Here is a 25,618-nt window from a genome sequence, read left to right as displayed (position 1 = left end):
TAGCTGTATGCTCCTGCTTACCTAAGACTTCATCCTAGTACTGAGCCACCACAGGAAGTAGGTGAACCAGAGTGTAGGAGGCTGGCCTGGCTTGTAGTGGGTACCAAGGGGTACTTACACTCTGTACCAGGTCCAGTTATCCCTTATTAGTGTAGAAGAGGTGTTTCTAGCAGCTTAGGCTGATAGAAGGTAGCTATAGCAGAGCAGCTTAGGCTGAAGTAGGAGACATGCAAAGCTCCTACTATACCACTAGTGTCATATGCACGATATCATAAAAAAACACAATACACAGATATACTAAAAATAAAAGTACTTTATTTTTATGACAATATGCCAAAAGTATCTCAGTGAGTACCCTCAGTATGAGGATGCCAAATATACACAAGATATATGTACACAATACCAAAAATATGCAGTAATAGCAAAAGGTAGTAATGCAAGCAATGTGAAGTTACAGTAGATTGCAATAGGAGCACATAGGTATAGGGGCAACACAAACCATATACTCCAAAAGTGGAATGCGAACCACGAATGGACCACAAACCTATGTGAGCTTGTAGAGGGTCGCTGGGGCTGTAAGAAAACAGTGAGGGTTAAAAAAATAGCCCACCCCAAGACCCAGAAAAGTAGGTGTAAAGTGCACCTATATTCCCCAGAGAGCACAGAAGTCATGATAGGGGAATTCTGCAAGGAAGACCAACACCAGCAAAGCAGCCAAAGTGGATTTCCGGATGAGAGTACCTATGGAACAAGGGGACCAAGTCCGAGAGTCGCGACAAAGTCGAGATTGGGCAGATGCCCGGGAAATGCCAGCTGAGGGTGCAAAGAAGCTGCCACCGGATGGTAGAAGCTGTGGATTCTGCAAGAACGAAGAGGGCTAGAAACTTCCCCTTTGGAGGATGAATGTCCCACATCGTGTAGAAGCTTGCAGAGGTGTTCCCACGTAGAAAGACCGCAAACAATCCTTGCTAGCTGCAAGGGTCGCAGTTAGGGTTTTTGGATGCTGCTGTGGCCCAGGAGGGACCAGGATGTCGCCACTTGGATGAGGAGACAGAGGGGGCGCCCAGCAGGTCAGGGAGCCCTCACAGAAGCAGGCAGCACCCGCAGAAGTACCAGAACAGGCACTACGAGGAGAAGTGAACCGGAGCTCACCCGAAGACACAAAAGAGAGTCCCACGACGCCGGAGGACAACTCAGGAGGTTGTGCACTGCAGGTTAGAGTGTTGGGGACCCATGCTTGGCTGTGCATGAAGGAAATCCTGGAAGAGTGCGCTGGAGCAGCTACAAATCATGCGGTACCCAGCAATGCAGTCTAGCGTGGGGAGGCAAGGACTTACCTCCACCAAACTTGGACTGAAGAGTCACTGGACTGTGGGAGTCACTTGGACAGAGTTGCTGAGTTCCAGGGACCACGCTCGTCATGCTGAGAGGGGACCCAGAGGACCGATGATGAAGTCTTTTGTTGCCTGCGGTTGCAGGGGGAAGATTCCGTCGACTCACAGGAGATTTCTTCAGAGCTCCTAGTGCAGAGAGGAGGCAGGCTACCCCCAGAGCATGCACCACCAGGAAACAGTCGAGAAGGCGGCAGGATCAGCGATACAAGGTTGCAGTAGTCGTCTTTGCTACTTTGTTGCGGTTTTGCAGGCGTCCTGAGCAGTCAGCGGTCGATCCTTTGGCAGAAGGTGAAGAGAGAGATGCAGAGGAACTCTGATGAGCACTTGCATTCGTTATCTAAAGAATTCCCCAAAGCAGAGACCCTAAATAGCCAGAAAAGGAGGTTTGGCTACCTAGGAAGGAGGATAGACTAGTAACACAGGTAAGAGCCTATCAGAAGGAGTCTCTGACGTCACCTGCTGGCACTGGCCACTCAGAGCAGTCCAGTGTGCCAGCAGCACCTCTGTTTCCAAGATGGCAGAGGTCTGGAGCACACTGGAGGAGCTCTGGGCACCTCCCCTGGGAGGTGCAGGTCAGGGGAGTGGTCACTCCCCTTTCCTTTGTCCAGTTTCGAGCCAGAGCAGGGCTGGGGTTCCCTGTACCGGTGCAGACTGGCTTATGCAGAGATGGGCACCATCTGTGCCCATCAAAGCATTTCTAGAGGCTGGGGGAGGCTACTCCTCCCCAGCCCTGACACCTTTTTCCAAAGGGAGAGGGTGTAACACCCTCTCTCTGAGGAAGTCCTTTGTTCTGCCTTCCTGGGCCAGGCCTGGCTGGACCCCAGGAGGGCAGAAACCTGTCTGAGGGGTTGGCAGCAGCAGCAGCTGCAGTGAAACCCCGGGAAAGGTAGTTTGGCAGTACCCGGGTCTGTGCTAGAGACTCGGGGGATCATGGAATTGTCTCCCCAATGCCAGAATGGCATTGGGGTGACAATTCCATGATCTTAGACATGTTACATGGCCATGTTTGGAGTTACCATTGTGACGCTATACATAGGTAGTGACCTATGTATAGTGCACATGTGAAATGGTGTCCCCGCACTCACAAAGTCCGGGGAATTTGCCCTGAACGATGTGGGGGCACCTTGGCTAGTGCCAGGGTGCCCACACACTAAGTAACTTAGCACCCAACCTTTACTCGGTAAAGGTTAGACATATAGGTGACTTATAAGTTACTTAAGTGCAGTGGTAAATGGCTGTGAAATAACGTGAACGTTATTTCACTCAGGCTGCAGTGGCAGGCCTGTGTAAGAATTGTCAGAGCTCCCTATGGGTGGCAAAAGAAATGCTGCAGCCCATAGGGATCTCTTGGAACCCCAATACCCTGGGTACCTCAGTACCATATACTAGGGAATTATAAGGGTGTTCCAGTATGCCAATGTGAATTGGTGAAATTGGTCACTAGCAAAGCAGAGAGAGCATAACCATTGAGGTTCTTGTTAGCAGAGCCTCAGTGAGACAGTTAGGCATCACACAGGGAACACATACATATAGGCCACAAACGTCTGAGCACTGGGGTCCTGGCTAGCAGGGTCCCAGTGACACATAACAAACATACTGAAAACATAGGGTTTTCATTATGAGCACTGGGCCCTGGCTAGCAGGATCCCAGTGAGACAGTGAAAACACCCTGACATATACTCACAAACAGGCCAAAAGTGTGGATAACAAGGCTAGAAAGGGACTACTTTCTCACACAGAGTGTGTGAGCACCCAGGTTGTCCCAACACATACCTCTTTTGAAAGAGACCATGAGACCTAAGAAGAGAGAAAGGGGTCAAAGACGGGTGCCACCTACAGGGGCAGTACCAATTGAGCAGTGGTTTCATGTTCTGAAATGAGATGACCTCAACACTGGCACTGCTGGGGTCACATTTATTCTGGAGCTAATCCTTTCAATGTGGGAGCGACAAGCACCAGGAGCCCAGAACCAGACAGATCCCCTCATACACAGAAATAGTGTGTTATTCTTAATGGTGTCTGTCCATTACAGATGTCCTAGGCTGCCAGACAAGTATTCACTCATAAGTGAGGACTATAACCTTAAAAGCCAGTATAACAAAATCTCTCTTGAGATGCTAGAGATACAACTGGAGGGAGAGTTTCTGCAACTTGAGTCTGTAGCTTCCCACTCTGAGTGCACCAGCAGTCCTGTGGAACATCAAGAAGGTGCTCTGGCCAGTGGCTAAGGGACGGGTGAGTTACTCAGGGAAAGAAATATCATGTGTTGTCTACACAGAAGTCCAGTAAACTTTCAAAGCTCCTGTGTGTGTCCTCCTAGTGAAAGGTATGAATGGAGTCCTGGGTATATGTGTGACTCTGGCCTTGAGCAATTGATAAGGGAGCTTGTGGTTCCTCCAGAAAATAGTGAGTTGAAAAGGCTTGGTCTGTCTTCTGATAGGCCCCAGGTAACATGCAGGTGACTCTTTGCCTTCTCACATACTGGATGTGAGACCTACCCAAGGCATGGGAATTGAGCATTCTCTTGTGGGTGGATAGCCTGTGAATTGATGTAGTTTGTCACAACCCATGTGCTATCACATTGGGTCTTTATTGTGTGTCCAGTTGTTGGAGCTAGCCCTTTGAATGGGACGGAGTCCTGATAAAGGAGGCAAAGTTGAACCTACTTGGCCACATTGATAACGTTTCACATTCTGGATATATCTATGAGTAGAGTAGGCTTTTGTTAATCTCCCCACGGGGGTGGAGGGAGCACGGTTCACGCTAGGAAAGAGACTTACAGGGTTGGTACCTCCAGAAGGGGCTTAGAACAGATAGGTGCACAATATACTTGGTGAATTGTCCTTGTTCTGTGAACTTTCCTGAGAAGCGATCTTAAGAGTTTGATTGGTCTCAATTTGCCTCGAGGCTGGAGCAGATGAGTAGCAACTTGGCGTTTTTTTGCATGCACATCCGCCACTCCCATTAGACTCTGGACATTATACCTGTCATTTACTTATTCTGTAGCTTATACTACGACCTTGTGTTCTTCTCTGCAGTGTTTCCTGTGTCAATCATCTGTTTCTCAATTGAAAAATTGAGTTTGTGCTGAGAATGACAGAGCTAGCCTGCAGATTAATTGATCTTAAGCTTTCTCGTGTAATAGAAAGACAAGTTCAATGGACGTGGTTTCAAAGCTTGCCTTGCACTGTTCCCCAAAGTGTGCCAAAAGGACCGTGTTCTGTTGCTTCGTTTCAATATATATAGTATACCCGGCTTATTTATACCTGCTCATAAATCGCAAGATTGTTTTTTATAACTACACAGAGGAAGCTTAAGTAATATTTATTCTTTCCGAAGGGCTTAATAAAGAGTAGAGAAAGAGTGGGAGCTGCCGGCCCCGTATTAGTAGATAAAAAACCTAAATACAAAGTAGCTGGAAGCGAGAATCCTTCTTCCATGGTCTCGAAAAGCACACATTGCCATGTTAGTCCCTGGCACTGAAGGGCAGCACTTTAGGTGCGGATGTGTTCCTTGTGAAGGAGCAGGATGCCGTCTCTGCCACTTGCTATATAAGAACAGGGCAGAAGTAAATGTGAATGACACAACAGACCAATGGATATCGAGGGCTGACTGCTGAAGGCTCCACACCTGAGGGGCTGTCAGCCCATTAACTTCATTATCACTCTCTTTAAAGCACAACAGCCAGGAACAGCAATGATTGGACACATATTAACTCGAGAAGATATCTAGTGGCTATCGGCCTTGTCTCCCCCCCAAAAAAAACACATCGGACTGAATACAAACGCTGCGCTTGGCGACTCTTGAAATGTTATTTCGGAGTTTGCTGGAAGAGATTATTCAGCCTGCTATAAACAGTGACACTGCCACGGGCGCAGCCAGCCTTCATTAATAGATAAAACGAACAAGGTCGAATGAAAGGGTTTGTAGCGCCTCAGTGCGCTCCAGGATTCCTTTCCCAAGAAACCGTTGATTACAACTTTTTAGGGCGGCCTGGTATGTCGGAAAAGGATTCTGGAATAAAGAGGGAGTGGAGTGAAGATGCGTTTGTGGTGGTAGTGCCCGGTGCCGAATATTCTTATGCACATCCTTATGGAACTATTTAACAATTTGAATTTCAGAGAAAAAAACACACTGGAGATGACATCGCTTCAAAATGTGACACCTTTTATCAGTCATGTGCCGACCGCTATAGATATGAAGCATTGTTGATCTGGGGAAACACAACATTTTCTTCGTGGTGTCATTTTGCCAAAATAGCGTTAAACTATTTTCTTCTTATGTATATTGGTTTCTACAGAGTGCATTCTTTGCTCTCCCCACCCTGTAAAAATTTTGTAGAGCCTTCTAGAATGTGTTGTCTATGGGGGCGTGGAGTTTCTATCATTCGAGGAAAGTCACCCGCCTCACTTAGCTTGTGGAGTTTTCTACTTTTCATAACCTTACGAACTGGAATAGCTTTTCCTCCTCAAAAGGAAGCATATCCCGACAGGTATTACATGCCACTGAAAGTGGCCGTGCCTTTTTCTTGAGTGTTTGCAGTAAAGCCTCTGTCCTAGCTACATTGAAATCGTGGGGTAATGGTGATATTTATTTTTTTCTAAACAAAAAAAAAAAAAAATACAAAGAGTTGGGAAAGTACCGAATTTTAATATGAAAACTCACACACAGAAAGCTACAGCAAAATACAAGTTAATTGTACAATTTGTGAGAATTAGGAGACGTTTCTAAGAGAAAAACTTTGCAGTTTCGCACATCCTATTTTTCAACTTACTACAACTGTCATTTGGATGTCACACAATATTCAGAATCTTTTGCTCATCTGACATTTTAATAGGAGATGTGACTGTCAGGAGCGTCTCGCTGCTCATGGTAGTGGCAGGGTGGAAGGTAGGGAAATGAATAAAAATGAAATAAAAAAAACTTACCTGAATTGTCGCTGCCACCACCTTCGCCTCAGGCACATACAGGCTCCCAGCCTGCCCTGCGGCCAATCTAAATACTGCTGTCTTGCTGCTTGATGCATGATAGCAGCATTCCAATTGGTCTGGGTGTCCAGCCAGGGGGCTCCAAGGTAGACTGGGAGCGTCTGCCTGATCTCTCTCTCTCTCTCTCTCTCTCTCTCTCTCTCTCTCTCTCTCTCTCTCTCTCTCGATAGAGAGAGAGAGAGAGAGAGAGAGAGTTTAGTGCTCATGTATGTTTGGCAGGCCAGCTGGCCGGCCAAACATACATGCGCACTGAGGGGAAGTGCTGTGCACTCCCCCTCAGTGCCTGTCACAGCCCGTGGCCCGCCCCTTTTACAATAAAAAGATAATAAACATAGTTTATTATCTTTTTATTGTAAACGTTTGGCAGCTGCTGCTGCTGGCGGGGGAGCCATGCCTGTTGTCTTCGTCAAAATATGATTTTTACTGCTTCACATTTTAAGTTCAGCTGAATGACTTGGGCTTTACATTTTTAACTCAAGCCAACCTAGCTTCACTTATGTTAACCACCATCTCATTGAATGCACTGTATTGTATTGTTTTGCAGCCTTTATATAGCACTTACTACCTCTGTATGGGGATGCTGAAGCACTTACCTACATGGGTAGCATGCCATACTATGCAGGATGTGTGGTTGGAAGGATGTTATCTTTTGATGTATGGGAAATAATGGAAAAATGAAAACTGAGAAACAATATTGCAGGAAACCAAATCACGGAAAACACATTTTAAGGAAAGACAATTTTAAGGAAATACAAATAAATTGAAAAGTAAATAAAAGGTATTTTTAGGAAAACCTTCAAAATCATGCATCTGGGAGAAGATTAGAGGTAGTGTTTTTTTTTTTTTTTAGGGTCAGGGATGGGTGATATTTAGAGGCAGTGAAGGGTTTTTAGGGTGGTTAGGTTTCAGGGATGGGTGAAGTTTAGGGTGCTGAGGTTATTTTAGGGCTCAGGATGAGTTGAATTTAAGGTTGGTGCAATGTTTTTAGGGTTCAGCAATGGGTGGTGTGAAGGAATTTTTAGTTTTTTATCGAAGGGTGGTGTTTATGGCTGGTGAGTGTTTTTAAGGTTCAGTGATGGTAGAGTTTTGTGGTGGTGAAGGGTTTTTAATGTTCCGCAATGGGTGGCGTTTAGGGTAGTTGGAATTTTAAGGGTTCGGGGATAGATGGCGTTTATATTTAGAGAGGGTTTTTAGAGTTCAGAGATGAGGCAGTTTAGGGGTGGTGATGGGCCATGGACGGGTGGTTTTTAGGGGAGGTGAGGTTTTTTTTTTAGGGTTCATGGATAATTGGAGTTTAGGGTTGGTGCAGGAATTTAAGGGATCAGCGATGGGGGAATAGCCATAGACAGGAATTTTAAAGGTTCAGGAATTCGTTTAGGGGTAGTTGGTGGGTTTTAGGTTAAGAGATGGGTAGAACCTATGAGTAGAAAGGGCTATTAGGGTTTAGGGATGGGTGAAGTTTAGGGGTCAGAGCTGGGTGCAGTTTCGTGTGGGGAGGGGGTTTAGGGATGGGTGAGTTTAGGGATAGAAAGGGCGTTTAGTGTTCAGTGATTGGTGGAATTTAGGGGTCAGAGATCGGCATAGTTTATGCGTGAGGAGGCATTTTCAGGCAGAAGAGGTAGATGGCGGTGAAGGCTAGTAACAGTTCAGTGAATTAAAAGCATCCAAAGTAACATTTGGACAATGTAAAATGTATAAATCCAAAATGATGTCCCCTGACATAAAGTATTTAAAGCAATATCTTTAACAAAAAAAATTCTGAAAGTAAGACTGGCAACCATTTCATTGACACTTAAAAATTACCTATGCCAAAGCTAATTCTGATTAAAAAAAGACACTGTATTAATTGGTCTCTAAGAAATGGCACATGTCATTAATCCTGAAAATTTCCATTAAACTGTTTAGAAGAAATGGTTTCACAGTCGTGGTATTCCATTACATTGTTTTTCTATGAAATCACATGCAATCGTTGTAGTAGTGTGTTCAGGGATGCAGCACTTAGCAGCACTTAGCAGAGTGATGGATGAAGAACTGTGAGAGATAGGTTTGCAGTTTATGGTTTTATCATTATCGGGCAGCTTTGAGCAGCAGTATAGGTCCCTGTTTGGTATTTCTTATGTTCATAGTTCCCTTATCTGATTATTGCACTGGTTGTCCATTCTGAGATTTTTTGTTTAAATTTAAAGGTCCTGAGCAGGCAAATGTGAGAGGAAGAAGTGGTAGAGACATCTGCTGAGATAGACTGTTTTTATTATCATACCAAATCTGACTGTCATTGTGAGATGCCAAGAAATGAATGTATTATGTATCTGGTCGGTACCTGCAGTGGTAGGCTGAATTAGAGTCCTCCGTTGGCCAGCAATATGTGGCAAATGTCTTCAGTTATTCCACACCTGTTCAGATAATAGACATACAGAAACTGTCAACAAACAACTGACCCTTTCCTTCAGGAGAACAACACTCTAGACCCATCGCAATCTGGATTCCGCAACAACCACAGCACCGAAACTGCCCTCATCGCTGCCACCAACGTCATCAGAACCATACTGGACAACGGTGAAACCTCGGCTCTCATCCTCCTGGACCTCTCAGCCGCGTTCAGCACTGACTGCCACAGGAATCCATGACAGAGCCCTGGACTGGATCACCTCCTTTCTCACTGGCAGAACTCAAAGAGTCCGCCTCCCTCCATTCTGCTCTGAAGCCACCAACATTATCTGCGGCGTACCCCAGGGTTCGTCCCTCATCCTGTCCCTCTTTGATGTTTACATGGATCCGCTCGCTAACATCGCTCGATCTTACAACCTCAACATCATCTCATACATCGATGACACCCAGCTGATCCTCTCCCTCACCAAGGACACCACCAAGACCAACCTCCATGAATTCTGACAAGACTGAGGTCATCATCTTCGGTTTCACCCCCTCCACTCCTGGTGGCCTGCCGCACTGGAATCACACAAACACCCACCTACCATGCACGCAACCTGGGATTCATCCTGGACTCTTTACTATCTGTGACCCAGCAAGTCAACTCCATCTCCTCCTCTGGCTTCAACACCCTCTGCATGCTTCAGAAGATCTACAAATGGATCCCCACTGAAACCAGAAGAACAGTCACCCAAGCCCTCGTAAGCAGCAAATTGGACTACGGCAATGCCCTCTATGCAGGAACCACAGCCAAACTCCAGAAAAGACTGCAATTCATCCAGAACACCTCCACACGCCTCATCCCGGACATCTCCCTCCACTGCCACATCGCAGCCCACCTGAGCGACCTGCTTTGGCTCCCCATCAATAAGAGAATCACCTTCAAACTCCTCACCCACGCTCACAAAGCACTGCACAACACCGGACCAGAATACCTCAACAAACGGCTCTCCTCCTACACCCTGACCCGACAGCTTCACTCCGCCGACCTTGCCCTCTTCACCGTCCCACGCATCCGCAGAACAACCACCAGAGGCAGATCATTCTCGCACCTCGCCGCCAAGACGTGTCACAGTGCATGAGGTCCCCAAGCCAAGCCGCCTCCATAGGACGGGCAGTATTCCCCCAGTGCAAGGCGAACTGGCGTTTAGCGAGTAGCAACGCTAATGCAGCAAAGCGCTGAGTCGACTTTGGCATCATCTTCACTGTGTATGCATGGTATATGAAATTAAAATGCAGTTTTTTTGTGACAATAGTTGTTGGATAATAATTTGACATGTGTGCAGCAATAATACCAAATTTTATCTGGTAAGGAGTGTCCCACGTGACCCTCGACCTTTCTGGTCCGCTGGGTCACAGTTGCAGGCATGCGTGATACAGGTGTCAGATGAGATGCGCATTGTCTGTAGCCATGACAGTAATGGACAATGAGGAGGAATCTCTTGGTTCCATTGGGTATGTAGGCAACACAGAGCTTAATGTACTGAATAGCCTGTGCACTATAAATCTGTCAAGCGCTGAGTATTGATGTCCTTCGGTCATGTATGCGGCCGATCAGAACTTGGAGTCTGCAAACAGATCGCCGATTGTGCATAACTGGAGGGACACAAGAGTGCGATGAGTCAGCCGCTCACATGTAAGTGGAAGCCATGGGTTGTTGATGAGGGGGATGTGTGGTGAAAAAGGATGTAAAATCCTAGATAGCAGAGTAGTTTTGTCCAAGCTCCACAGGTTTTTGGGGGAGTCTGTGTTTACGTTGGAGTTCTTAATAGGCCCTTAAGCAACAGGACGGAAAGAGAAGCAGAGGGGGATTGTGATCATTTTGTCCTGAGATATTGGACCCTGGTATCCGGATGGGACTGGTAGTAGTAAAATGCCTGGGTAACCAGATAATATAGATAGAAGTCCGGGACACCAAAGCCTCCATGTTCAAACTGGAGCGTCAGTGTGGACCAACGCACATGGGGGCGCCTGCCTGCCCAAACCAATCGCATGAGGAGGCCGAGCAGTGTGTCCAAGAAATGCCTGGTCAAGGCTATGGGAATATTTAAGAATAAATAAAGAAATTGTGGAAGAACCACCATCTTTATAATGATAATCCTCCCGGCAAGTGACAGGGGCATGGTAATCCATTGCTCAACTTGCGTGACAAGTTTATCAATTGCCGGGCCATAATAGTGCCGAATGACCTTGGCATTGCACCTATGAAGATGTATACCAAGGTATTCTGTAGAATCGTCTCTCCAGAAAAAAGGATTAGGAAGGTGCCAGGGCACCGTGGCATCAGTAAGAGAGAATATCTCACACTTGGTCCAATTGATGGACAAGCCAGAAAATGCACTGAAGAGAACCACCTCCTCTATTAGTGGGGTGAGTTTTTTTAATCAGGTTGCTGACAAAGAGAAAAATGTCATCCGTATAAAGGGAAAGAGAGGAGGGGGCCGTGGCAGAAATGGAGTCCCCTGTTCGTATACAGTTCCTAGAAACACTGCATGAAAGGATCCATGCAGATGATAAATAACAGTGAGGAAAGTGGTCATCCGTGGTAGGTACCACGAGATAATAGAAATGCGTCAGATAGTGCTCTGTTAACCCAGATCCGGGCCAAAGGGGTGTGTGGAGCAGAGCTACAAGGTTGAGTGGAACCGCATGGTATACATAATTTGTGTAGGATGGCATGGAGAACAGGCAACTCAAGAATCAAATGCCTTTTCTGCAGCAAGCAGAATAGCAACTGCTGAAAGTTCTGGCGATATCTGATTAAGAATGGCAAAAAACATTGGCAATTTAGTGGAGGTGGACCGGCAGGGCACAAATCCTGATTGCATGGGAGATATTACACTTTCCATTAGTAAAGGCAGATGAGTGGCTAGGACTTTAGCTAAAATCTTATTATCGTGATTGAGCAATGACAATGGGTGGAATGAAGTGCAGTGCTGAGGAGGCTTTCCCGGTTTGAGGAGGAGTACACTCATCACCTCACGTATGGATGAAGGGAGTATACCCTTATCAAGGGATTCAGCATAGACCTCAAGGAGGTGTGGGATAAGATCCTCTCTATACCCCGTAAAGCCATCCAATCCTGGGCCCTTAGTACTGCCAAGAGACTCAATGGCCTGGGATATCTCTGTGACACTGATGGGCGAGGCAAGGAACTGCTGTTGGGCAGTTTCAAGCCGCACCATAGCCATTTTAGCCAAGTAATCAGTAAGTTCAGCCTCCGTTATGGAAGTGCATCCACTGTATAAAGATCAGTAGTATGCTATCAAAGTGGACTGGATGTCGGGGCGCCTGTAGCCATATCCCCGAAATCCATTTGGGGAGTAGTGGCATAGGAGGACTAATACAATGAGTGGAGTAGCCGTGTGACCAGGTCTCTCGCTCTCCCTGTATGGGCAAGCAAGGGCATATTTGCTGAGATATAGCATCTCATGGTCGGTGGCATCTCGAAAGTCTCTCAACAAGGAGGCTCTCAGTGGGGAAGAAGTGAAAGTGGGAGCCGATATAGTCTGCTGATCAAGCGCCTGTAGCTCACTCTCAATTCAAGCAAGGTTGCCCCTGATCGAGCGGAGTACCCCAGCATGCTTAGCAATGTACACCCCTCTGATGTTGGCCTTGAATGTGCCCCAGAGTGTTGCATATTGTGTAACGGTGCCTGCATTGAGAGACAGGTACTCCAATACACCATTGCGTACTTCAAATCTAAACACTTCGTCCTCTAATGCGTTTGTGGTGAGCTGCCTTGTGTGGAGCATGTGAATCTGGGTTGGGATGTGCAGATTGGTTATCACTGGGGAGTGATCTACTAGGGAATGGGCAGGTTAGAGATCCCAACTAGCCGGAGGGAAGCAGAAGGGGTCACATGCCAATAATCAATTTGGGACCACACGTTAATGGGGCTGGTGTAGAAAGTATAAGCTGCAGCAGAAGGGTTGGGGGAGGCCACACATCGGTAAACTGAAAAGTGCCCAGTCATGTGTGCAATGTCTGAATGGAGGGACCTTTAGTAATCCTGTTGGTGCCTGTGGTATCGAGTTGAAGATAGCAAGTAAGGTTTAAGTCACCACCTGATAAAATATGTTCAGAATGGAATCATTCCATCCGCGCCGCCAGATCGTTGACAAATTCAGGGGAGTCAGTATTAGACATGTAAACATTAACTAGGAGAAGAGGAATGCCAGCCAGGGACTCTTGTACCAATACATATCACCCCTCTGAGTTGTAAAATTATGCATAGCATACAAAAGGTAGACTGTTATGGACAACTATCCACACACCCCTGGAGTCGGAGCTATAATTGGCAAAAAATCAATTCCCAAGCCATTGCGAAGCAAAGGCGCAGGTTGCAGAGGGTGACTTCTGGGTTTCTTGCAGGAAGGCGAGTTTGATCCAATGCTTATTTAAATATGTGAGGACCTGCTTGCCTTTCCTGGGGTTGTTCAGCTCCCTGAAGTTCCACATTGAACATGAAATGTAAAGAGCAGGGTCGACCATGGAATGGTGCAGCGTGAGTATGGTAATGTATCAATGTAAATATGATAGTGATAATTCTCTGCTTCATCATGTATGCAAAGAAATGTCAGGAATAACATAATCAATGCCCCACCCACACTAGAGAAGTAAGAGATCCCTGGTGATATCCCCATACTCAACAGTAAGTTAACAAACACTAGGGCAGAGTACACCTTGGCAATGGAGCAACGCTCCTTCAACAGGAGACTTGTGCTGCCATGTGGAAGAATAGTTAGGAAACAAGAGTCTATGCAAGTCTGCCTATGGTGCCAAGGGATTAGCCAAAAGCAGCTTGGAGGGATCCGTCTGAGTCTGTGGGCTTAGTCCTGCAGTAGCCCAGGGAGTGTTCAAGGCATGAGGTGGATATCATCGAGGTCCAGGGCAGAGTGTCTCATTCCTGCGAGGTGCCACACGACGCCACAGGAGAGTGGCTCAGGAAGTCCCCTGAAGGATGGTGAACAGGTGAAGACTGATCCAGCCTCTGCTGCATGCAAATCAGCGCTGCCAATCCTAGGGACATGTGATGCTTGCCGTTCAGTTCAATGTGAAAGTGTGCAAAGTAGAGCATCCCATAGTGCAGGCCAGCAAGCTGTAGCAAATGGTTTACTTCAGCATATTTGTATCGAGCTTCTGGACAATTGGAGTGAAATCTGAGTGATCGACAGAGTAATTTCCTGATACTGCAGCAGGGCTTTATCACAGGCTCGGCGGAGATCAGCATTCGCGGTCCCAGGTGTTTAATACCTGAGCAATGATTGGACATGGAGGGGCCCCAGGGAATCGACGGGGGCCAGGGATTGGTGTGTTCTCTGCATTGCAAATGAGGAAGTGAAGGAGACCCTGTCAAACAGCTCTATCAGGAGACGTTCAACAAAAGTACTCATGGGCCCACTATTGGTGGATTCAGCTACTCCAGTCATCCGGATATTATTGGGCCAGGAACGATCCTCCAGGTCCTCATTTTTTTACCGTTACAGTCTTTAACAGTCGCTCGACTCTCTCCACGTGCTTGGTCAGAGCCGTCGCACCATCCTCAATGTGGGACAGGGTCAAGACTGATTTGCATATGGCTGGGTCCAAACTGGAATGGCATGGGCAGCAAAAAAACGATGGATTTAGGCCCAGATCACTGTACTGGGGGTGAATGTTTGACAATGTTCAGCATTCCGTCCATCACTTGTTGTTTTTGCTTTGTCGCCCTAAGTGGGAAGGGTATGCCCAGACGTGGGTCCCGTGCTTCCCATGCCACTGGATTCAAGCTAGCCTGGCTGATGAGGGGTGAAACCCCGAAACCGGTCCCAGGATGCTTGTTTCCAGTCCAGGGTAGACCTGGCCTAGCAGTTCGGGCTGGACTGTTCCCATGGGGAACAGGGTCAAGACTGATTTGCATATGGCTGGGTCCAAACTGGAATGGCATGGGCAGCAAAAAAACGATGGATTTAGGCCCAGATCACTGTACTGGGGGTGAATGTTTGACAATGTTCAGCATTCCGTCCATCACTTGTTGTTTTTGCTTTGTCGCCCTAAGTGGGAAGGGTATGCCCAGACGTGGGTCCTGTGCTTCCCATGCCACTGGATTCAAGCTAGCCTGGCTGATGAGGGGTGAAACCCCGAAACCGGTCCCAGGATGCTTGTTTCCAGTCCAGGGTAGACCTGGCCTAGCAGTTCGGGCTGGACTGTTCCCATGGGGAACAGGGTCAAGACTGATTTGCATATGGCTGGGTCCAAACTGGAATGGCATGGGCAGCAAAAAAACGATGGATTTAGGCCCAGATCACTGTACTGGGGGTGAATGTTTGACAATGTTCAGCATTCCGTCCATCACTTGTTGTTTTTGCTTTGTCGCCCTAAGTGGGAAGGGTATGCCCAGACGTGGGTCCCGTGCTTCCCATGCCACTGGATTCAAGCTAGCCTGGCTGATGAGGGGTGAAACCCCGAAACCGGTCCCAGGATGCTTGTTTCCAGTCCAGGGTAGACCTGGCCTAGCAGTTCGGGCTGGACTGTTCCCATGGGGAACAGGGTCAAGACTGATTTGCATATGGCTGGGTCCAAACTGGAATGGCATGGGCAGCCAAAAAACGATGGATTTAGGCCCAGATCACTGTACTGGGGGTGAATGTTTGACAATGTTCAGCATTCCGTCCATTACTTGTTGTTTTTGCTTTGTCGCCCTAAGTGGGAAGGGTATGCCCAGACGTGGGTCCCGTGCTTCCCATGCCACTGGATTCAAGCTAGCCTGGCTGATGAGGGGTGAAACCCCGAAACCGGTCCCAGAATGCTTGTTTCCAGTCCAGGGTAGACCTGGCCTAGCAGTTCGGGCTGGACTGTTCCCATGGGGAACAGGGTCAAGACTGATTTGCATATGGCTGGGTCCAAACTGGAATGGCATGGGCAGCAAAAAAACGATGGATTTAGGCCCAGATCACTGTACTGGGGGTGAATGTTTGACAATGTTCAGCATTCCGTCCATCACTTGTTGTTTTTGCTTTGTCGCCCTAAGTGGGAAGGGTATGCCCAGACGTGGGTCCCGTGCTTCCCATGCCACTGGATTCAAGCTAGCCTGGCTGATGAGGGGTGAAACCCCGAAACCGGTCCCAGGATGCTTGTTTCCAGTCCAGGGTAGACCTGGCCTAGCAGTTCGGGCTGGACTGTTCCCATGGGGAACAGGGTCAAGACTGATTTGCATATGGCTGGGTCCAAACTGGAATGGCATGGGCAGCAAAAAAACGATGGATTTAGGCCCAGATCACTGTACTGGGGGTGAATGTTTGACAATGTTCAGCATTCCGTCCATCACTTGTTGTTTTTGCGATATTCTCTGTTCAGCAGTGCCTAATCTAGTGGAGTAATTGTCTAGGTGCTCATGCATCCCATCCAGCCTCATCATGAGGGCGACCAAATGCATATCAATGACCTTGAAGCCCACCTTTAATTCCGCCACTATGGCCGCAACCCCCACCGGGGGAGTGGAATGCGCACCCTCAGCTGATTCCATGGCAGGCGGTTCCCCAACCCCCTGATGAAATTTGACACTGTTTAGGGTTGTCGCATTCCATTGTGTGCCAGGTAGTGAAGAGAGATTAGGCAGCGAAGGCAGTAATAGTAGAGTGTTGTAAGCAATCCTATGGTGGAGGGAGGGTACAACCAGGTTCAGCCACACCATTGCATGCAGCAGCCTGTCACACACCAGGGAAGGCTTCATGCCTCACAGTAGGGCACAGGTGGTAGATGTTAGGTTGGAGAGGCCCTGCGCGTTCCACAAGCTAGTGCCAGAAAATTATGAAGGACCACCGGGTCACCAGTTAAGAATAATGCCATTGGTACACATTCATCTTGTTGCCAGATAACGAAGCCCTCAGTGCGCTATTTATTGGGTTCTCTCACTAGCAAACTCCATGCTGTAGAAACTGAAGGCCATGTCGACCAGTGGGCAATGTGTCCACCTAAGGGTGATGGGTGCGACCCCCCCATGGGAGGCCAGCATGGGGCACCAGGAGGACAGAGCAGGCCCCATGCTGAAGCCAGCTCCCGGCCACACCAAGGCCCCACAGCCAGTGCAAGGCCTGATACCACAGGCCTGTTGGTTATGTCCACGCAGATTCGAGAGTGCGGGGAGAAGTGGCCTCCAATGCCCCCAAGTGGTAATCACCCCTGACCAGAGGAGACAGCGGCCATGCTGGGGGCTAGCAGCCGATCATGCTGCAGCCCCGCCTCCAGACGCGCCTGTGGCCCCTGTCACCACGGGGGCTCTGGGGACTGCATCAGGCCATGATGGCCGGCTTCATGCACCCCCCCAGCTCCAGCACCATGCCAGGAGGGACCCAGTCGCTAGCCAAAAGGTCAGCAGTGGCAGAGGTACGGCAACGGATGGCAGCAGACTGCATCTTGGTCGGTGGTTAGGCCACGCCCGTCGCCAATCTTTAAGTAGTGTAACATATGTTTTTAAGCCATCAATTGTATTTGATAGTGCTACTGAATTTGTTAATATTAATTCCAACTTTTCTTGTCGTTCTTGTCATTACACCAGTGTTCTATAGATTGCATGGACGAGCTAGCCTGGCTTGGCACATTGCTGCTTCCCATTGAATGAGTTTGTTTCTGATTATGCAATGTCCCATCATGCTCCCAAAGGTTTTCTTTCAATGCAATTTCTGCACAATGTATAATGAAAGAGATTTTCATTACACATTTTTGTAACATGAATGGGTGTTTTATTGTGCTTTGCGGTGTTCTATAGCAAAATCATCTTTAGCTGCCATCAAACGTTTATGAAAGACATGGATTTGCTGTGAGTCCTAGCCATCCATAACTCGGTCAATAGGTCTCTGGTCTACAGAAACCTCCGATGAGGAAAGGGAAATATATATAGAGAGAGACCAAAGCGTAGCAGAGGTGGTAAAACTTGGCCAGGAGCACAGGTCAGTGTTTTGATATAATAAGCATCTGTTGTCAGTGTAGAATGCTACTATGTGTACCTAGCTCTCACTCTAGTAATGATAAGGTAAGATAAAAAATAGTTACAGGCATGTGCTATTATTGCGTGTACTCCAGACTCCCAAGCAAGCACAGTTACACAGATACTGAGAGGGTGTTAGGTCATGAGAGCGGACTTCAACCTCCATACCAGTGATGCTCTTCCGAGCAAGCAGGGATCAGCTTCCACAGAACAGCAGCTTGTCGAGTCTGAATAAATATTCACGGACAGGCTCCAGCAAACAGGAAGCAACCAAGAAGGGAAACCTCATGCAGTCTGTGAACTATCGAAGCAGGAAGCAAATGCAACTGCACAGTATTTGCCAGGCAATCTGGTTTTAAAGCACAGATGTTGTATACTACTGTATCCCAATTACCTTGCCCTGCAGGTGCCTGGTAACCTGAAAGCCCCTCCTCCGTGGTGGTAAGCAGTCTAAGGGCCATATGTACGAACCCTTTTTCCAATAGACACAGAATGGGTAAAAAGCTTTGCTACATCTGGCCCTAGTTTCTGACTTTCCAGCAACTCATTCTCCAGAGTGTCCACGCTCGCAAAGGGCCTAAAAGGCTGCCTCCCTACTTCTGCTGACCAGCCCATGAGCTCCTGACACTTTTAATTATTGCATGTGTTTCATACAAGAAAGTAAACGTAATCTATCTAAATGACAGAGTGCGAAAATAATGAACCAGTTAGACCATATATAATATTTGTGGCTTTATTATGTGTCTGAGAGGTCTCAGATTTAAAAAGACTAATTAGTGAATTTACTTAGACTGTGTTTGTCCATGTTTCCGGTGCTTGAAAAATGAACTGTATGTGTTGCTGACATGTCTTCATAGTGCCTGTATAGTATTGATGCAGTGATATATTTAGCTGTTAAACTCATTGATCAAATAGATTTGCAGTGACCAATTCTTTCTAAATTTCCTAAACCAATGACATATTGAGAAAAGTGAGACGCTGATCTTTTGTTAAATTACAGTCTTTCAAAGTACTTCCCTCACAAGTTGAGTTAAGTTGAAAAACATTTATTTAGCGGACTTTATATTGTGGCTTCTGTAGATCTATTCCATAAGAGCAGTGCAATCGAGTGCAGTTCCTAAGTAAACAGGATGATTGTGATGACTGATTTGAATCAATTGGTGTAGGTCTTCTTCTAAGTACCAGTTAAAGCAGGCATGGGAAGGTAATTAATCATGCATCCATAAACCAGAAGAGTTACGATAGTCTATGGTGAATGAAACATCATGATTCCTTGGCTGTACTGGTTATAATATATTTACTGTTAACGTTTTATTGTATATAGCGGTTGTTAATTTTGTTGTGATGTTTCTTCAGGCACGGCAGGTCCTAGAGAGAGAATTCAACAATCTTCTGGCACTGGGCACGGAGCGAAGGCTTGATGATGTAAGTCTGTTTGATTGCTTCGTTTCTTTAGAACTTTGGAATCATATTATTGCTCACTCGCATCCCTCATGCTCATCTGCCCTCATGCTTGCATAAGATTTCAGCTTCTCAATATGCCTCTGGGGCTTTAATGGGTTTTCATGAGAAGAATTATTGTCATAAATTTGGGCTGCTCTGCATTATCACCTAGGCATGTGCTGTGCCTGTGCATATGTTAATTTGCGCTAATTTGTCTAGGAAAATTATGCATCTGAAGTACCGATGAGAAATATAATTATGGAAAAAAATGTTTCTTATTGTTCATCCTCTTCAAAAAACACTGCCTATGTTACCTTTACGTTTTGCAAAGTTGATCAAAAATAATTAACGTTTAATTCTAGTCCACTCCAAGTACTTTGATATAAGTAGAGGATGTATTGTTGCGTACTCCGCCGACGCTCAGCCATAACTTAGAATTGGGAACAGTATTTTGATTTTTATTATTTTACATCACATTTTGTTCCATGGCAAAAATGTAAACAGTGCCCATCATTCTGAGGATAATTTCATGTTATAAAAAATCATATTTTATTCAACACATCTTCCTGGTGTACTGAAACTGATATTCTGCAGAGTGAGTACCAATTTTATCAAAAGCATAAGATATAAATTCACCTAAATGGACAAAATTAGAAATGGCCTTTAGCGCTCTGCAAATGTATTTGGGGAATCTGTAAAGACTACCACAAGGATGTAGTACATGCTTTATAAAACACAACGAGCTATTGTTTGGATTCCAGGGGATAGCCATGTCAGCTTCATCCTGTTCTAAGCATATGTTAGTTGGCTATCCCTCACTTTCCCTTCACTTATGACTGATTAAACTCTCCAACTACTTTGATAATCTGCAAAGATCACCATAACTGTATTAATGTGTAAAACAACATGACAATCATTGAGATGTAGAATTGTAAGCTGTTGCTTTTTCTCTGTATAGAATTGAACGAGAATGCCAGTAGTGAACCCCGGTATCAGTCACCCGATGCACACGTGTATATCTATATGTTTATGCATATTATTAAACATTCAAAGTCGCTGGTATCACATTTAACTTAGATTTACAAGTACATTTCATGAACCTTGCTGTTCCTGGAAACATTTCCAAAATATTTCTGAGTTGAAACTTGCCAGCATATGTGTGTTTCTTTAAGAAACTTTACTTCAGATTAGTTACTGTTATTGATGCCTGCTCTTCGAAGTATGCAAAGGTCTTCCTGTTGTTCCCACGGCCTTTACATTGATGATCTACCTTGGTACATTGCTAAGTTGTTCATAGTGAGAATCGCTGTGTTGCTGCTGCTGCCCCTTTTTGGACAAGTGGCTGTTTTGCGGTTGCTTTCTCCTGCATTAGTTGCGGCTGCCCCTCATCTACATTGGCTGTCACTGATCCTGGTTTGCCCTGTATGCTGAGAGGCTTCTCCAAATCTCATTGTCTTCTCTTCCTTGATGGCATGGATGCCACTGCACTGTCATTCCTTGGTTAAGGTCTTCTCAGTAGGACCTGATTGCTTTGCCTGCACTACTGGTACGTCCCTGGAAGGACAGTAATGTCCAACAATCTTTATCTCTAGTGCTCGTGACCTGTCTGAGCTTGCAGGCATTTCCCGTTTTCCCTGGAGATGGACATTTGTCCTTTCTAGTGGTGGTTGTCTGGGCCTTTCAATTCTGGTGAGCTTGGAAGCCAGATGGGTTCTGTGCTTTGCCTTGAATGGTTATGGTGAAGAGTTCTGATGCTTGGGAATGATCATTGCTATGCTGCCTGGCGGCATGACACGGGCACACCGTGACTCTCTGCTCTGCACTCTGATGGTTGCTGGAGAGTTCCCTTTCTACCTGGAGACACTCTGGCTGCCACTTTGAAACACTAACCACCTCTCCTACATAGTAATAAAGACCAGCCCTTCCTCAACTGCCACGATGGTGGTTTACGATAAAAGTCCAACTTCACAACAAAAATAACTTGTTCGGTTCAATAGTTAAAACTATGTGGATTCACAACTCACTTCCAAAGTAATGTAATTTATTAGACTGTGAAATTGGTTCAACTTAATGTTATATAAAAATGGTCTGTATTAGACAAGTCTTACCCAACTTCCCCTTAGATACATTTTGCACTGCATTGACAATAAAACCTGCCTAACTACACCTTGGTTAATAATGAACAAATAATTGGCAGGTTTCTGAATATTACCCCACTTTACCTTGGATACATATGGATGGAATCCAGAAATAGCATGCCCATCTTCATATTCACATTAGAACGTAGGTCTGCTTTAAAAATAATCCTGAGAAGCATGCCCTAATTCACTGCTACTCTAAACAGAAAGACTTACTCCACTCTGAATCTTAAGCCTTTTTCTTGAGCTACCACACTCAGGGTCTTAATCACTATGCTTGTCAGCATGGGTGCTGAAGATGACAAACCCATCTTCTAATCTGCTGCCCCCTGCTTCACAGACTAACTAAACCAAGAAATCTGAACCATGAACGTACAATGGCTGAAATAAGTCCACCTTCTAACTGATATTGTCTCAATAATTCCAACCCCTTATTTAATTTCCACTGAGCAATACTCAGTCTGGTGGCCTTGCTGTAGGCTGTCTGCTATATGTCTTAGATATTTAAAATGATCTTTCTTGAAATCTCTACTCGCCTTCCTCTGCACGCTTGAATCTGTTTTGGCTTAGTGCTTTATTGCTTTGCTGCTTCACATTTGATTCCTCTTTCTGGTGTCCCCTCTCATTGTTCACCCCCAGAAGGCAAATCACTTAATATAGGTAGGTTTAACTCACACAGGATTCTGTATCCTCCTAAAATTTCAAGAATTGCTTCCTAGATTGTTAAACATAAGTTGATGCTCCATCACTCTGAAATTCTTATTGCTGTCCTTATGGTGTTAGATATTCATGAGACTCCCCAGACACGGGCCAATTCTAGAGTTATGCCCATCATTTCCAGTAATTAAGAATTCCTGCCTAAAACACTTTCCACCCATGGAAAAGCATTGTGTGGACCCACCCCAATCTTCTTCTCCTTAATTTTTTACAATTTTTTTGGGATATTCCTCTCAGAGACTTCCCCTCCATCGCATTGAGGAGTCGCTGGATTCCCCCAAACCTTCCTCTCCTACTCTCTTGCAATTTATTTTGTAACACTCCTTCCAGAATCCCTACACACCTCCTGTCAATCCCTCATCATGGTTTCCCTCTCTTGACAGCCCCATTTATAGACCTTCTGAAGCTCTCTGTCTCACTTGTGCTTTTGAGGCTGCACCTCTTTTACATGAGATTCCTCTATCCAGTGTTTCCAATTCTACGTCTCTCTGTCCCTTCTCAGCAACGTCCTTCAAGCTCTTGCTTCATTCTAACCCCCCACCCACTTTTTTGGCAGCCCTACCTCTAGACCTAACTTTACACACTAATGTACCCATTTTCCATATGTAAGCTCTTTATAAAGTCCTTTCCTGCACTCTTGACCAAATCCTGGTAATGGTCACTAGAACTACAACCCCTTAGATGCTCAACATTATGATCCTCCCTGCCTTCTTCCTAGAGGACACCCAGCTGTGCAAATTCTCAATGCACATCTGAGCCATGTCCCTCTAAGGAATTACCTTCTAGGCTTAGGACACTGCTCATAAAAAGTGGATTTACTTTTGGTATTTCCAGTTAACTGTTTTTGGATGCTGTGGGGCCCAACGGCTTACCAAACAATGTCCCCCCATGGCCTGTTCTATGTGAGGTAACGAATATTCTATCTCAGATCGCATCTGCCTTTCCATCCTTGCAAAACTGTTTCCTCACATCCACTCAATGAGAATGCTAAGTTGCTAGATGAGTGCAGCTCTAAGATGTAGCAATGCTGGATGAACACTATGCTTCCTAATGCTGGAAACCGAATTCATTCCACAGCCAAGACTGCCGGTCAACAACATGTCCATGATGTAAACAATATGTCTATTCTAGTGGGATCTTCTCCTGTCTCCTAAAAAGAGAGTGTGAGAAAAAACTTAATTAAGATCCCTCTAGATTCTTCTCCTTAGGAGGTCATGTTCTCCTCCATCCTAAGATGCTCACTCCATAATTGTGATTCTGTGGTCAAACCCTGCATTGGATCTGCAGGCACATTTACTTACTACAATTTTGACCTATTGATAATGGCAGAAACTTGTTTCAACGAAGCCTTCAAAACATCTATGGACCTTCTCCTGTCACCTAACTACTCTAGTTTAAGACAAGAAAGAGTAGGTAAGACTGGTTGCAGAGTGGTTTGAACTCACAAAAACACCATAACATGTTGAATCTTGGCTTCTGTCTCCACCTCAGTTGACAAGAACCTGTAGTTGAACTTAAGTCAATTGTCCTAAAACAACATAATTAACATAATTTACCACTGTCCTGGTGAGAATTATGCTTCCATTTAATGCTTCATGGACCTCATAACCTTTTAATTAACACTGTCTCTAACAAAGACCACACCGGCGCTGGTGAATTGAACATCTAATGGAAGAAACCCAAAGGCAGTGCTTACTCGTTCATCTCCACCTTTATATTTGAAATAGCTTGACACAGCACCGCCTGAATTGTACTCACATTGAAAGGGTAATATTGGACGTAATTATCACCATGGAAACTCCATAGCTGCTAACAATCCTTTTGCAGTAGATTGGTGTAAATATTATCGTAATACCCCTCGTTTTCCTTGTGTTGGTCTACCACTGTAGGCCAACCTCTGTATTAGATATTTTTTAGGCACTTGGAGTTAAAATAATTTGCCTAAGTTAGAAGTTTCCAAGGAGCACCAGTGTTGCTGGAGAGGGCAGGGCAATATTGCACATATTCCCTGTACAAAAGAAGGAGACCAGCCTGCATCACCCTTGTGGGGCCTTAAATTGACAGCTGAAAGCCTGCGGAGCTCATATTTGAATTTTGCAGGTAGCACCTGTGTTGCTTAAGGAGGCAGGACTATGGCCCTCATTACAACTCTGGTGGTCGGTGTCAAAGCGGTGTTAATACCGCCAACAGGGCGGCGGTAAAAAAAAATGAAACGGCCTCCAGCCCGGCGGTCTTCATAATCCCACCCTTGGGATTACGACCTGGCCTACCGCCATGGTTTTCGTGCCAAATTTACCATCATGAAAACCATGGTGGTAGACACTATCAGTGCCAGGGAATCCCTTCCTGATAGGGGTCTCCACCGTCCCCCTCCCCACCTTCTCCCTACCTCTCCTACCCTCCCACACATATACACACCCACATGCGCACCCATATACACACATGCACATACGCATACCCACCACCACCCACGCATGCACACATCCATACCCACACACCGCAACACACACCAACATACCTTGTCACACATGCGTTCTCAACACACAAAACTAACAATCACTCATTCATGCATGCATTCAACGCGACTCACAGCCACATGCACTCATTCCAAAACATACACACACATCCCCCACATACACACAATACCCCGATCCCCCTCTCCTGTCGGAGAACCCGACTTACCTGCTTGCAGGGGGTCCTCCGGCTGGAGACGGTCCGCAGTGCTGCTGACAGCAGCAGCGTCCGCCAGCAAAACACTGTCAGGCCGTATCATTGGTCATGATACAGTCGGCGGTGTTTTGCTGGGGTGGCAGTGCTACTGTCAGGAGCACCGCCTTACCGCCATCTGCTGCCATGACCGTCCGTGGTGTTCTGCCAGCATTCTGGTGGAATACTGTTGATGGCCATGATACACGTAGACGGCTGGTAGCCACGGCGGCGGTATGTTGACAGCCGTCTCCGTGGCGATATGCAGTACTTACCGCCAATGTTGTAATGTGGGCCTATATTGCCCATATTCCCCACACCCAGAAAGAGGAGGGAGCTGCATCACCCATGTGGGGACTTAGGCTTGACAGATGGAAGCCCACACCCATGTTGCTGGAGGTGGCAGGACTACTTTCTCCATATTCCCGACATGCCTGAAAGAGGCTAGGACTGCATCACCCTTGTGGGAACCTCATAGTCGAGAGATTTGAATTTTGCAAGAAGAACCTGTGTTGCTGTAGGGGGCAGGGCCACACTGCCCATATTCCCTGCACGCCTTCCTTCCTTCTTTTTGGTCCTGTAGTGCCTTAGATTCCAATGAGTAGGCATACAAATCCTGTGCATGTTGCCTCAGACCTGTTTCCGGGGGCAAACATAAAAGGTCTTCAATCATGTTGTTTTTTTAACATCAGTGATGGGTTGCTGTCTGATGAGATTACATGAGTAGAGGAAGAGCTTGAAATTAAGGAAGGCAACAAAACTATGGTTTCTCCAGCTACATATGCTGTGTCGTGCAGTAATAGTAACTGTTTGGCATCCTATTACTTAGTAGCA

The 25,618-nt window shown here is 46.2% G+C and overlaps 1 protein-coding gene across 5 annotated transcripts in view; it reads left to right on the top strand.

Annotated features, from left to right (window-relative positions):
- Window positions 1–25,618, top strand: part of PPFIA4 (PTPRF interacting protein alpha 4) — a 3,105,259-nt gene that overhangs the window by 2,706,608 nt on the left and 373,033 nt on the right. For all 5 annotated transcript variants that reach the window (XM_069239004.1, XM_069239005.1, XM_069239003.1 and 2 more), the window contains one exon: window positions 19,137–19,205. In XM_069239004.1, coding sequence (XP_069095105.1) covers window positions 19,137–19,205 — 69 coding nt within the window. The remainder of the gene's footprint in view (window positions 1–19,136; window positions 19,206–25,618) is intronic.

This window comes from Pleurodeles waltl, chromosome 6, assembly GCF_031143425.1.
Source record: "Pleurodeles waltl isolate 20211129_DDA chromosome 6, aPleWal1.hap1.20221129, whole genome shotgun sequence".
NCBI lineage: Eukaryota > Metazoa > Chordata > Amphibia > Caudata > Salamandridae > Pleurodeles > Pleurodeles waltl.
Note: the sequence above shows the minus strand (reverse complement) of the source record. Positions and strands in the feature narration are given on the sequence as shown.